We start from the raw sequence: 13,668 nt of genomic DNA on the forward strand, positions 1-13,668 counted from the left end.
TGTTTATTTTTAGGTCTTCTATTTTTGCCATGGTGTCTAGTTTATTTTCGCCTGTTGAGTATTGATGTCCCTCTTTTGGTGCGTGTCGTTGTCGACTTTAATGATGTTCCTTTTTTAAACAGATAACCAGCTTATATGGCGGTTTATAATAAACTGACTTTTCTATAGACGGGTATTATCAAGTATATATTGACATAAAATGGGATATGTAATAACTTAGCTAAATCTTGTATCAATCTTTTTTCATTTCAGAAATTAGTTTTCGTAATCGATATTTTGATAGATGCCTTGAATCGTATCAGTTAATTGAGGAAACCGAACAAAATACATACAATCATTTTTAATCTAATGTTTCTTTATTATATACCAGATAAGAACATTTCATTTCATATTTTATTTTTTGTCAATGGCCTTGCTGGCAGTTTTTATCTTCTTAAACACAAAGACATTTAAACGTACTCGGTGAAATATAAATTCACAAACACCTTGACAAGTTCGACAACAAATGACTTTCATATTATCTATTGTATATTTTAAAATGAGAATTAAAACGATCGCTTGAATACCGGGATTTATACTAAAGTGATAGAAGATTTTGATAGATATGGAATAAGTACTGATATGGGATAAATACCTCGATGGTGTGTGATGATGTCTTATGGGGTATGATTAAGGTAGGTTAAATCGGAAAGGTTTTAGGTTTTCATGAATAGATTGGAAAGTTTATTTTGTCGGTTATTTTGTTTTATGTGTTACGTAAAACGTATGGAAATAGATTGGAATTCTGTGAAAAATCGTAAGAATATTAATGTCATTACGACAAAATGTTTCCAACTAAGACGTACCTGTCACTAGGAATTCATTAAGTTGTGTGCTTAATTGGATAAATTTACGTAGATGTGGAATTATTGTTTATTTTTCTATCAATGATTTTCATCTCTTATAAGAAGATTATTCTATCATTTTCTTATTCATCTTTATTTTCCTGAATTGATTTTATGCTGTGTTTTTGTTCTCGGTCATTATATAGTAAGGGGTTAAATTATTTATTAACATTACGAAACATTATTATGGTTTGAATTTTACAGATTTATTTTCCGAATATCCAATTGATTGATGCGCTCTCGATCTAAGGGGTAATTACAAGGCCTACATTTTTCTATCATTTTGCGAGGTGTTTTATGGTTGTGTACGGTTAATGATAAGTGATTTGTATAGTTGCTAAGCGGGAGTTCAAACATTTAATTTTACATTTATTTGTACGAGCTTGATTAGAGTTGTACCCGTATACTTCAACATTATATAAATGACATTTGAATTATTTTATTGAAAGTGTTTAAAGATTTAAATTCGATTCATTTACTATCTAATTTAAATTGGTTTTAAATTTTCGACTACCAAATCATATATGTGTTAACATAGAATTCACTTTATCATAAGTATCAAATATACTTATGACCAGATTGTTTTTATCTATATCTATGAAATGGCGTTAAATATTTGAAATATTGTATTATAAATGTTCATGATTTATTATCCATTTGTGTGACAGCATTGTTATAGAGTTAACAGTATGATTATATGCTTTTGAAATATTAGGACAAACATGTTTTGGCAAATAGATGCTGTAAGATGTGTTTCCTACACTGCAAACAGTGGTGGATTCAGAACTTGTAAGTGGGCGCTGACTGACCTAAAGTGTGGGGGTGGGCTCCAGTCACGCTTCAGTGATTCCCTATATAATCAATCATGTTTTCTCACCAGCGCCCCCCCCCCCCCCCTTTGATCCGCCTGTGGCAAACTATTTACACATAAAAAAGATGCTTTAGAATGTGACTCACACTCTTGTTCGAATGACTTTTCTAGATTTCCCTTCATCAGACACGTAACGCTGGAACCCCAAAATTTTAAAAAACAAAGATGTATGTTACTTAAATACGGAATTATTTTGTGACCAAAATGGGACTAAAAAAAACCAATGGTAATCTAAGACCAAAATGGTGACAATAATAGGGTTTTAAGTCTCGTTTATCAACTGGGGTTGTGTTTATCTACAACTTGTTCCAGCTTTAACAGACACTTCCAGTACTTCAAGTCTTTCGTTTTACAGTAGGTTTTACCAGGCCAATAATTGGATCAATTCATAGACACAAAAATTATCATTCATAAAGAACACTTTTATTTACTATAACAATTTGCTACATCTTTTTAACTTTAAAATATCTTCGTATGAACATTGCTGTGTTTGGGGCAAATATAAAATAAACTATGTTTGTGCACCCTACATATATTCTTATAAAATCAAAATCAATCTTGAAATTACTTTATTGATCTTTAATCTTGTTAATAATTCATAAGAAAAGTTAACTCTCTGTAACATAAGTATAAGCCTTGATAATTGATATTATTATAGTCTATTGTATTCAGGTGATCTTCTTTATTGCGGGGGTTTAAAAGGTCAGACAGGCTTATTGAAGTTTTCGTTTTAGTTTATATGTTACCTTTCTTTACAAAACATTCGCGTTGATCTTAATTTCTTTACAAAATTATGTACGATTATTTGCCATATGTATAAAGATATGATTGTGCATACCGTTCTGCATGTAAGTTTCCATGTGCATTGAAAAGAAGATTTTGGGTGCATGTACTTAATACAATGACCCAACAACACCATAGAAAGGTTCAACTGGTCTTCTACTGCTTTCCATATTTTTAAAACATAGTCGGTTAAATAAAATGTAGTTAGACTTAATATTTTACGTACGAAAAGTTTTCCCAGCATACTTATCCCATGGCTTGATATATAAGTTCTGTAAATCAGTTGCTTTCTTCTTTTTATTGCATATAAACGAGACAAAATGGTATAAAACGAGAACAACACTTGATATTTTTCGTGCGTCCGAAAAACTTTCACGGACTTGTTTTCATCAGAAACCCCCAAACCGAAACATTTGAAAGCCATGGATGTATAAATACGCCAAAAACCAAAACTCAAAACAGAACTAAATAGAATAACAAAAACTCAAAAGAGAACTAAATAAAATAGCAGAAACTCAGACGAGAAATGAATAGAATAGCCAAAACTCAAATGCAAGTCTAAATGTTAAAGAAATATTTAAAACCAGAAAGACAACATTACTGTTAAGTAAATTTACTCAATTTTACTGTAGATAAAATATTGAAGACAAGGGAGGGATACATGTAGTCTATATATATAAACTTAATCCTACGTGTCAGTATATCTAAAGAATATTTAATATTGAAATAAGTTCAATATTTAACAAGGAATTATGTAGACTCGTTAACACTCTTTTAAAACAACATAAAAACAGAGATAAGAAAATGTGCGGCCATGTTGCGTGGTAATATAGGGTCACCTCGTGTATTACTGTATACGTTAATTAAATTACAAAGGAATCCATGCTCTCTGTACTTACATAGAACAATATTAGCCGTCAGGATGACATGCAATTTATCAACAGTCTCCTGTAAACTCGCTCTGTTGGTTTTTTTTTTGTCTCCATTAATTCCCACGTGTTTGCTCAACAGAAAACAGCTAAATATTTAAATAATGATTTTGTTTGACATCACTGGTAATCTGCATACATAAGATAATAACAAATGAGAGATCATCACACATGACATTAAAGTTATTTTGTCATTAATATTGTTAAAAATAGACAGTAAACGATCAATAAAAAATTGCTGCCTTAGATTATCATGTTGTAGTCTACATTTTCAGTATTAAAAGGGTATAATTTAATTTTGGATGTAACGCGTCTTCTGATTGGCTGACGTTATTTTGTTATGAGCCCATAGACATAATTTAGTCATGTGACCGTGACGTCATCAACGTTTTTTCATGGTTTTCTACGGTTTAAAATGGAATTTAGAGTTAAATTATAAGAAATGACTGTAATATTTTTTCTGTCTATTCGAAATAACATAAAAAATGTGGTGCACACTGTTAAATAACCCGCTACGCGCGTTATTCAGTGTGCACCAAATTTTTTATGTTATTTCTTCATAGACAGAAAAAATATTACAGTCATTCCTTAAATACATGTATCTATGGAACATGATATGTTATGAATGTTGACAACTTTAAGGTGTTTGCAAGATAAACGTTACATACATATTTCGATAGAAAAAAAATCAAAGTAGTAATAAATCCCACTAGTGGAGCGAAACCTACTTAAATTGTATCAAGTACTTCTCCAGCAATCGTGTTATTTTTAATTGAACAGATTTTCAACTTTGATTTGTGGCAGGTAGTTAACTTATCAAATATTGACAATACAAATTACTTATATCTATAATAATACGAAACAGTTTCGCTTGGAAAAGGGACAGGATATATTATAAAAAGTCAATATAGGTATAAACTTAATAAGCGGAAAGTATGTAACAAAAAAGATATAATAAACAGATTGTTAATTAACAAAGACATGTGATCTTATCGCCAGTAACCAACCATTGAGTGCTTTTGACATATTGTATATTATATATGTGTGATTGTCAAAGAAAACGTACTTTTAATTTCTTATGGGATCGGAGGTGAGTTCATTATATATTTTATTAAATATTCAAACAAATCTTTTCTCATAAACTCCAATTATTTTTCAAATCGTTATATACTCCTTATTATTTTCACATTGAAAAAGAATATAACACAAAAAATGAAAATAACAATTGCTTTCTGTTATTGCAATTACACTGACGGTAAATACTTTGTCATTAATTTCTAAAACTGCACATGCACCACTGTTGGCATTAACCTGTTTGGTGTACCATGGACGACAATAGAGAAAGAAATACTAGCTGTAAAACAAATTTGTTGTTCAGTAAGATAAATCTGAGAATGGCAGTGTGTTGGTGACTTAATAAATAACATCGAACGAACTGAGTTGCCGTTTCTACCTCCTCATAATGTCTATTGTTTATTTTTAGTCTTGGCATTCAGTTTAATTTGAAAACGTTTAGAAATAAGAAAATATAATCAGTTTAACCTAAACTGACCTAACCGATAATCTACGAACATTTTGAAACGAAATCCATAATCTTCACTGATGTCCAGCACTATTCCTATATACCAGTTTTATTTTTTATATAGTTTTCATTTCGTGAGCTTGAATGTGATTTTTATTTGCGTATTTGCCACTATACTTAAAGTATTTACGACGAATTACAGACTTAATTGAAGATGAAACCAGTTTTTTTCGTTACATTTTTCATACCTAGTTATAAAATATACAAGAGGCTGTCACAACGACAGCAAACCGGATTTATTAATATTTATTTGTGTCCTGGCAATATCACAAGAACCATTACTGATGAATGGTGAAAGTGAAAATCGTAAATATCAAATTTGACCTCCATTTTGTCATCAGTATCAACATCTTAAAATTTGAAAAGCTTAGATTGAAGGGTTCATGAGTAAATGCAACAACGTGAATGGAAACGCCATTTCACAATCTTTCAAGAACCATAACTCCTGAATGGTAAAAGTCAAAATCGTCATTATTAAACTTGACCTCTAATTTGCCATCAGTAACAACATATAAAAAATTCAAAAGCTTTGGTTGAATGGTTCATGAGAAAATGCACGGACACGACTGGAAACACCATTTTTCAATCTTTCAAGAACCATAACTCGTGAACGGTAAAAGTCAAAATCGTCATTATTGAACTTGACCTCTATTTTGTCATCAGTAACAACATATTAAAATTTGGGAAGCTTTGGTAAAACAGTTCATTTGTAAATGCACGGACACAACTGGAAACACCATTTTTCAATCTTTCAAGAACCATAACTCCTGAACGGTAAAAGTCAAAATCGTCATTATTGAACTTGACCTCCATTTTGTCATCAGTAACAACATATTAAAATTTGGGAAGCTTAGGTAGAACAGTTCATGCGTAAATGCACGGACACGACTGGAAACACCATTTTCCAATCTTTCAAGAACCATAACTCCTGAACGGTAAAAGTAAAAATCGCCATTATTGAACTTGACCTCCATTTTGTCATCAGTAACAGCATATTAAAATCTAGGAAGCTTAGGTAGAACAGTTCATGCGTAAATGCACGGACACGACTGGAAACTCCATTTTTCAATCTTTCAAGAACCATAACTCCTGACCGGTAAAAGTCAAAATCGCCATTATTGAACTTGACCTTCATTTAGTTGTCAGTAACAACATATTAAAATTTTAAAAGCTTTGGTTGAACGGTTCATGAGTTAATGCACGGACAACATTTGATTCCCGCCCGACCGACCGACCGACCGCCCGACCGCCCGCTCGCCGTACATCCCCAAATCAATAACCGACATTTTTGTCACAAAAATCCGGTTAAAAATGACGACTATTAGGTTATAAATAACACGGTTAGTGTCAGGTATGTATTTTTTTCCTGTTTAAAGTGCTCTCAAAAGTTTGCATGATATAAAGTAATCTTCACTAAAGATTTAACTAGTGATTTATTTACTACCTAATATAGTAACAATAGAAAATCTCATTAGAACATTTCCTGAATTTAATACTTTTTCTTTCAAGTTAACTCATTATACCAAGTAAGTTTTATAACAACGGATAGTAAGCAAAGTTTACATTGGAAATCTTGAAGGTTTATCTTTGAGAGTTGTTTTCAGTTAAGATGTGCAAAAATTGAAAACAACGCGTTAACTTTTTTGGATTCGAGCTTCACTGATGAGTCTTTTGTAGACGAAACGCGCGTCTGGCGTATATATAAAATTTAGGCCTGGTATCATGATGAGTTTATTTATAAATCAAATGCGTCCGAGGTGCTTTTCTGGATTTACCTTCACCAGGAATGAATATTTAAAAGCCAAGTATGTATTAATCCGAACCAGATGAAGAGCTATACATTCAAAAATGTTATTAAATAATAGACAAACCCTTCTAAGGCTAACATTGTCTGAGGCAAAGTTCTCAAATTGGTTGTGTTTATGCATTTACTTGGACAAAACATCACAGTGAATTGTTTTAACGTGGCTGATATAACTCATTTTGTGTATTTTCAGGTTATTGTTATGGTGACCAGAAACAAAAGGACACAACAATTCGCATAGACTGTGATAAACTATGGACATTATATAACCAGTAACAAAAATGTCAGTAAACACGTTTACGCTGTTTGTGGTTCTTCCAGACGACAGTGTGTGCACGCTCAGAAACCTCGTTTCCGGTGTAAATATCGAAGAGATTAAAGCGAGGCTAGAATTGATAGCTGGACTTCCATCGCATATCTTTATCTTAATATATCCTGATGGCGAAAAGTTACAAGACCATCAGAAACTTTTGATGCGAGAAAATATAAAAGATGGTTACGTTTTGAGAGTACATGTTATTGAACATTGGGAAACGTTATTTAACTCTGTCTTTAGAAACAATATAGAAAGTGTATACCACAATGGAGGGGTTCACTTGAAAGGAAATATGGTGATAAATGCCGAAGAGTCGGGGAAAATTGAAAACGCCGTTTACGATCGCGGATGTGTAGCTTTATATATGTCCAGTTTTCTTGGTTTACTACGCATGTGCAATATGTTAATCACCGTTGGTAAGTATTGTTTTAACAGTTGTTTTTATGTTCGTCTCTTCGTGTTTTTTTGTGGATTTTTTTGCACTGTTGTCTATTTGCATTTGGTAAGTGTGTAATAAACGTATTATCATAAAAAAAATTATCGATGATATCCCTGGAAACGCACAGCAAGTTTTGCATCATAAACTCGCTATTTATTTTATGACCCTATCCGATTGACAGTTCATTTAAGACCCAAGTTACATATTGTCCACTGTTAAAGGTTCTGCATTTCATTTGATATTCATATGAACGGTACACAAACTGATATAACAGTACAAGGTTATAACAATTTATATGAGTCAGGAGATGCGGCACGATTGGCGATAAGACATTAAAGTTCAAATAAAGCGAATGTAAGAGGATAGATGCTGAATAAAAGCAACAGTAATATACCGCTGTTCAAAAGTTATATATCGATTTAACTGAAACAAATCCGGGTCACAAATAAAACCAAGGGAAACACATTAACTATAAGAGGAAAACAACGGAACAACAATAACACTGAACTGGTACAAAACATAATACCAATATGCATAGAAACGGACTATTTGATAATAGTTGACATTTTTAGAAAAACAAATTAAATACTACCGTGTACACATTTTGCACACTACGTAATACAAAAATTCATATGAAAGAGATCGTTATGGAATTCAAAGTATATTACGCAATGATAATTTCATAATTCATCGTATTATATTTATATTTGATTTAACTACCCACTTATGACGATCTATGATCACTTTCCAAAACATAAAAACCTAATTGACCGATTATTTAAGTTTTTATAGTGTCTACACGAAGGTACTTTTTTTCAGATATACCGTAAAGAATACAAAATGTAGATGTTATAAAAAACAGCTTTCATTTTATGAGTACGAAAAGTAAATGAAAACAAAACTAAGCTAGATATGATCCTATCGAAAGGATGGTCACTTTTTATACAATATTTATATTAGGGAACGTTTTTCACGTTACTTTATTTACAATTATTTTCTGTGTTTTTCAAGCAACACCTTCGATTCACATTCTACAATTCCTTCTATTCTTCTGTGGTAGTAAGTAACAGTTGCCTGCCTTTCAATTGAAGATACGTGAGTCCTCAACATTTGAACATGATTGTAAATGGATCGGTAGTCCTCTAGTCCTTATTGACATTATTGCATAGGGGTTGAGAGGACTCTAGGTTTATTTACCTCCTATACCTTGAGCCTATCAAATAATGCCATGTTTTAGCGATGTATTTAACATTGCCATAAAGCGCGAAGTTTGGCTAGCCACAAAACCTGGTTCAACCCACCATTTTTTCTTAACAGGTCCTGCACAAGTGAAGAATATGACAGCTGTTATCAAATGGTTCGTTTGTATGTTTTTTGCATTGTCAGAGGTGTTTTTTTTTGTTGCACTTCTGTGTTCTGTTATTTCGTTTTTCGCCTCTTATAGTTGATTTGTACCCCTCGGTTTTAGTTTGTAACCCGAATTTTGTTTTCTCTCAATCGATTTATGACATTTGAATAGAAGTATACTACTGTTGCCTTTATTTATTGCACCGTTTTATTATCTCAGTTAATCTACTTGACACTTATCAAGATTCTCCAATTCATTTTCAGGTGTAGATATCAATGGAACTACGCAATTTGGGAGAACAGCACTACATGCAGCAGCATCTAAAGACAACCTTATAACACTGAAGTATCTCATAGATCATGGTGCAAAAATAAACATTACAGATTTGTTAGGAAAGTCGCCATTAGATGTAGCGCAAAGCTGTGCGTCACTTATGTGTGAAAAAAATCTGAAAATCATGCAACTTAATTTACGTGGCAATAACAAAATGGCGAAGAATCCCAAAGCAATATATAATACACTTCAACTTTCTGACAAGAAACTTGTTAAAATTAATAAAGATCAGACGATAAGACCAAAATCATTAGTGGAAAGCAGAATTACTATAAATGATGATTCCCAAAAAACAAGACCACACACTCATTATACTCCGAGGCAAACATTAGGCAAAAGCCCTAAAGGTCCCAGAACGGTTGCATGGGTATCGATTCAAGACAGCAAAGTCAACCGAAATATTGGCAAGACGCCAAGCTATCATAAATTTGAAAACGTAACGAAGATGAAAACTTTAGATGAAAATGCTGTAACATGTAAACCGTTGCCACTATTGAAGAAGAAGTCATGTTTGAAATTTACACCCGGGGCTGATGAAAAAGCTATTTCTAGATCTACGCAGACAACACCCGTGGCATCTAAGACAGATGTGTCTACCACGCCTATGTTGTTTGCACCTCCTAGCAGCCGTTTGGATGGGAGCACTGTAGCAGATGAGATGAACACGTCCTTTTCAACTGAAGATCGTGCAGTGTCTGCTAGGACGAGATCTAGTAAATCTGGAAAACTTGTGTCGTTTTCTCACAAGGAAAGGTAAGTTTGAATTTCTTTCAATAGTATTTGCAATATTGACTGTGGTGATTGTTGATGCGACGAATAGCAATAATTGTAAAGATAACAAAGATATATTGAATAATTTATTACCTTTTCATGTTATTCGTCGCATATCTCCTTTTTACTCACAGTGTATATATTTCATGTCATCAAATTTACAGTTAGTAAGGTTTATGGAATTTTTGGAATTTTGGATCCTCAATGCTCTTCAACTTTGTACTTGTTTGGCTTTATATATATTTTGATATGAGCGTCACTGATGAGTCTTATGTAGACGAAACGCGCGTTTGGCGTACTAAATTATAATCCTGGTACCTTTGACAACTATTTACATCCTGGGTCGATGCCACTGCTGGTGGACGTTTCGTCCCCGAGGGTTTCACCAGCCCAGTTGTCAACACTTCGGTGTTGACATGAATATCAATAATGTGGTCATTTTTATAAATTTCCTGTTTACATCCTGGTACCTTTGATAACTAATTATGTTGCTCAGTCTTTTGTTTTTTTATTTTGTGTTTTGTAAACTGTTGCAAAGCTCTAGTGTTTTTTATTTTGTGTTTTGTAAACGGTTACAAGTCTCTAGTAGTTTTTATTTTGTGTTTTGTAAACTGTTGCAAAGCTCTAGTGTTTTTTATTTTGTGTTTTGTAAACGGTTACAAGTCTCTAGTAGTTTTTATTTTGTGTTTTGTAAACTGTTGCAAGTGTCTAGTAGTTTTTCTTTGGTGTTTTACCATATCATTGTCAGTTTATGTTTTACTTATGATATCCGTTTGTTATCTTTTGCCCTTATTTTTGTAAATTATGTATAAAAAATAGATTTCAGACGAATCGAACTGGTGTAGCTGAAAGGGGATTTTGATTTCGATGCTTGAAGACATTTTTTGAAATTAATTGCTATCCTTTTTGAACCGTAGATAATTTCCAGTGAAGGTCATTGCAGAAACACATTTCATTACTCTTCGAATTAAGTATTACAAGTTTTTATGGATGATAAGTTTAACACACATGTACTCCTTTTTAGTGAATGCAGATATTTTCGTCAGACGTAAGTTTTTTCGATGTTGTTGCACATAATGCATGTTTTAGTGTTTTGTGTAAATTTTGTTATTTAGACCAATCCCAATCTATACATTATATATTGGAATATATCGATGATAGAATCAAATTCGCCATCGGCATCATGCTCTTTGTAGTATCAACTTTTAAAAGCTGAAAGCAGCGACTGAATGGTTTTCGTCTAAACGAAAGCGCACGCGTGCAGTTGCTGGAGATCGAAAACTTCCTAGAATGAGAAATTCCAAAACTCAGAAGCGAATTCTTTTTAATTGTATACAAAAAAAAAATGTTTTTATCATAACGATGAAAATTGATACTGTTACCCGATTTTCAAATTTGTATTATTCATATAATTGACTTTACAAAAATGCATGTTTGAATAGTTGTGACTTAATTTCATTATGTATACCGACAATATTATTCATGTAATAAGAAATACTATCAGCTCCTTTCAATTAATACAACATTTCAAAATAAGATTTCTAGTGTGCCAATGATCTCATGTAAGAATTTGATCGTTGTATGTACAGTCCACATTTGTTATTTCAATTACCAAAAAGAAAAATTTCTCGCATGTTCAAATATATATATATGAGAAATGTATTCATTATATTTTTAGACCCGAGTTTCCAGATTTTACTGAATCGTCCCGTGTTATGAAGAGACGCATCAATCTAGCTGCCAATCGAAGTGCACAGCCTACCGACCAACGCGAAACTTCTACGCCAAAACGTTCAGGAGTGATCCATGATCGATGGGCCGACAGAAAAAAAGTCTTCAATAAGAATGTTCGACAAGACATCTCAAGTAGCGACGACGATGACAGTGATTTCGACGATGATGACAGTGGTAATGGTTCTGAGGCTAATGCTGAGGCTTATGAAGCCTGGTTAAAGAGGAAAGAATTGGAAAGTAAACGAATGCCAAGAAAGGTAACTCGTCCTATCCATGACATTATAAAAATAGGCAGCACTGAGGTGGGTGATGGTCGAAATCCTCCCGCGGAACATAACATTACAGCCTATAGAGACTGGTTTGAGAGACGAAAAACGAATAAGAGGACGCCAAATTTAGAACGAATTAAGTCCATGAAAGATTTTATGTCACAGAAGAAAATGCTGGAAGAAAAGCGCCAGAAACTTCTAATGACGGCCATCTCATATGACGAATGGATGGACCAAGAATATGATCGTCGGGCGCTGATACGCAAGATTTTACAGGCGGATTATGAACAATTAAAAGTGATGGAACAAGAGAACGATAGGAATCCAGCTCCTGTGCAAAATGTAAATACAAAATGGCAGGAGGAGGTCATGAAACGTGAAGAAATGGAGAGAAAAAGAAGATTAATACAACAAAGTTATAGTGAAGAAAAAGAAAAGTGGAGAAAGGAAATTATGAAAAATAGTACTGCCGTCTCACAGAATGACTGGCTACGCGGGAAAAATCCACAAACTCCTCGATTATTGATGAGATCAAACTCGAAGGGAGCTCCCGGAAGTGACGTTAAACGAGCTGTAGAAGCTGATAAGGCGTACCAAGACTGGATGAAACGAAAACATTCAGAAGACATTTCGGATATTCAGAGGCAAGTGGAAACCGAAAGAGACATGCTCCACTCGTGTAGACAACGCCGCACCGCACAAGTTATCTCATGTTAGTATTGTAAGGTTTCATACATTTGACAAATATATATATGCACTCAAAGACACGCTGTTACTTGCTTCTATATCCATATGACATCAACATTTCTTCTACATCTATTTAATAAACTACTTTCGAGTTTGTCCTTCACGGGAAAAAATCGTCAATTCTGCACGCCTTTATGACGTCATTTACCAGTTAGGGGGGATCACCTGTATCCCTGCACTATTAATTCATCAAGCATCATAGTGATCGTCATTGTGCAGGATAAACTAGAATTAATATTTGTTCTGTGGGTACTTAGTCACAATTCCCTTATGACAGCAGTGTTGATTGTCAATTATGAGAATTCAATTTGTCGAATAATTCGTGCAATATAGCATCATAGTTTTCCAACCACTCGCTCAACATTGGAATGGAATTGACGTTGCCCCTAAACACACGAATGATGTTCACTAAAACCAAAGTTTTTGACGGAAATGTATCGAACTCGAAAGTTGTCTATTGGTTAAGCTGTGCACAACAAGAAAGAATTTGAAAACTTGTGCCTTCCGAATTATTTTCCAAAAAAATGAACTATTTCTTAGGCAAGGTTTGACACTCGGTATCTTTCAAGCTATAATCACATGGTTTAAATACATCCAATAATTTATAATAAACACGTATATAAATATTAAATTATTACGTTTGCACTACATTCTGATATATCCATCCATTCATATTCCACTACCATTATTAAATCTAAATCGTCCCTTTGAATTTGATGCGACTGTTATACAAGTGAGAAAATTAGCTAGCTTTAAAAGCAGGTATAAATCACCATTTTCTACATAACCAAATGTCTGTAGCAAGTCAGGAATATGACAGTTGTGATCCATTCGATTATTGTATTTGAGCTTTAGATT

General features: G+C 33.2%; 1 protein-coding gene across 4 annotated transcripts; it reads left to right on the plus strand.

The window, feature by feature from the left end:
• The first annotated feature begins 462 nt into the window (after positions 1-462).
• LOC143078672 (uncharacterized) lies at positions 463-13,455 on the plus strand. 4 transcript variants are annotated; one of them, XM_076253553.1, is made up of 5 exons: positions 463-674; positions 7,047-7,585; positions 9,220-10,042; positions 11,085-11,108; positions 11,739-13,455. In XM_076253553.1, exons 2-5 carry the CDS (start codon positions 7,135-7,137, stop codon positions 12,778-12,780), a joined length of 2,340 nt encoding a protein of 779 aa, XP_076109668.1. In that variant the 5' UTR covers positions 463-674; positions 7,047-7,134; the 3' UTR covers positions 12,781-13,455. The 4 variants fall into 4 exon arrangements, with proteins under 4 accessions (XP_076109668.1, XP_076109671.1, XP_076109670.1 ...); XM_076253555.1 differs by lacking the exon at positions 463-674 and adding an exon at positions 1,654-1,673; XM_076253554.1 differs by lacking the exon at positions 463-674 and adding an exon at positions 4,425-4,557.
• The last annotated feature ends 213 nt before the right edge of the window (positions 13,456-13,668 follow it).

This window comes from Mytilus galloprovincialis, chromosome 6 (assembly GCF_965363235.1).
Source record: "Mytilus galloprovincialis chromosome 6, xbMytGall1.hap1.1, whole genome shotgun sequence".
Taxonomy (NCBI): Eukaryota; Metazoa; Mollusca; class Bivalvia; order Mytilida; family Mytilidae; genus Mytilus; species Mytilus galloprovincialis.

Excerpts from the sequence above, each read along its gene's own strand:
- LOC143078672 (XM_076253553.1), top strand. The coding sequence starts at position 7,135 with ATGTCAGTAAACACGTTTACGCTGTTTGTGGTTCTTCCAGACGACAGT. Across the intron at positions 10,043-11,084 it reads TCGTTTTCTCACAAGGAAAG|TGAATGCAGATATTTTCGTC; the intron begins GTAAGTTTGAAT and ends ACTCCTTTTTAG. Across the intron at positions 11,109-11,738 it reads TGCAGATATTTTCGTCAGAC|ACCCGAGTTTCCAGATTTTA; the intron begins GTAAGTTTTTTC and ends TTATATTTTTAG.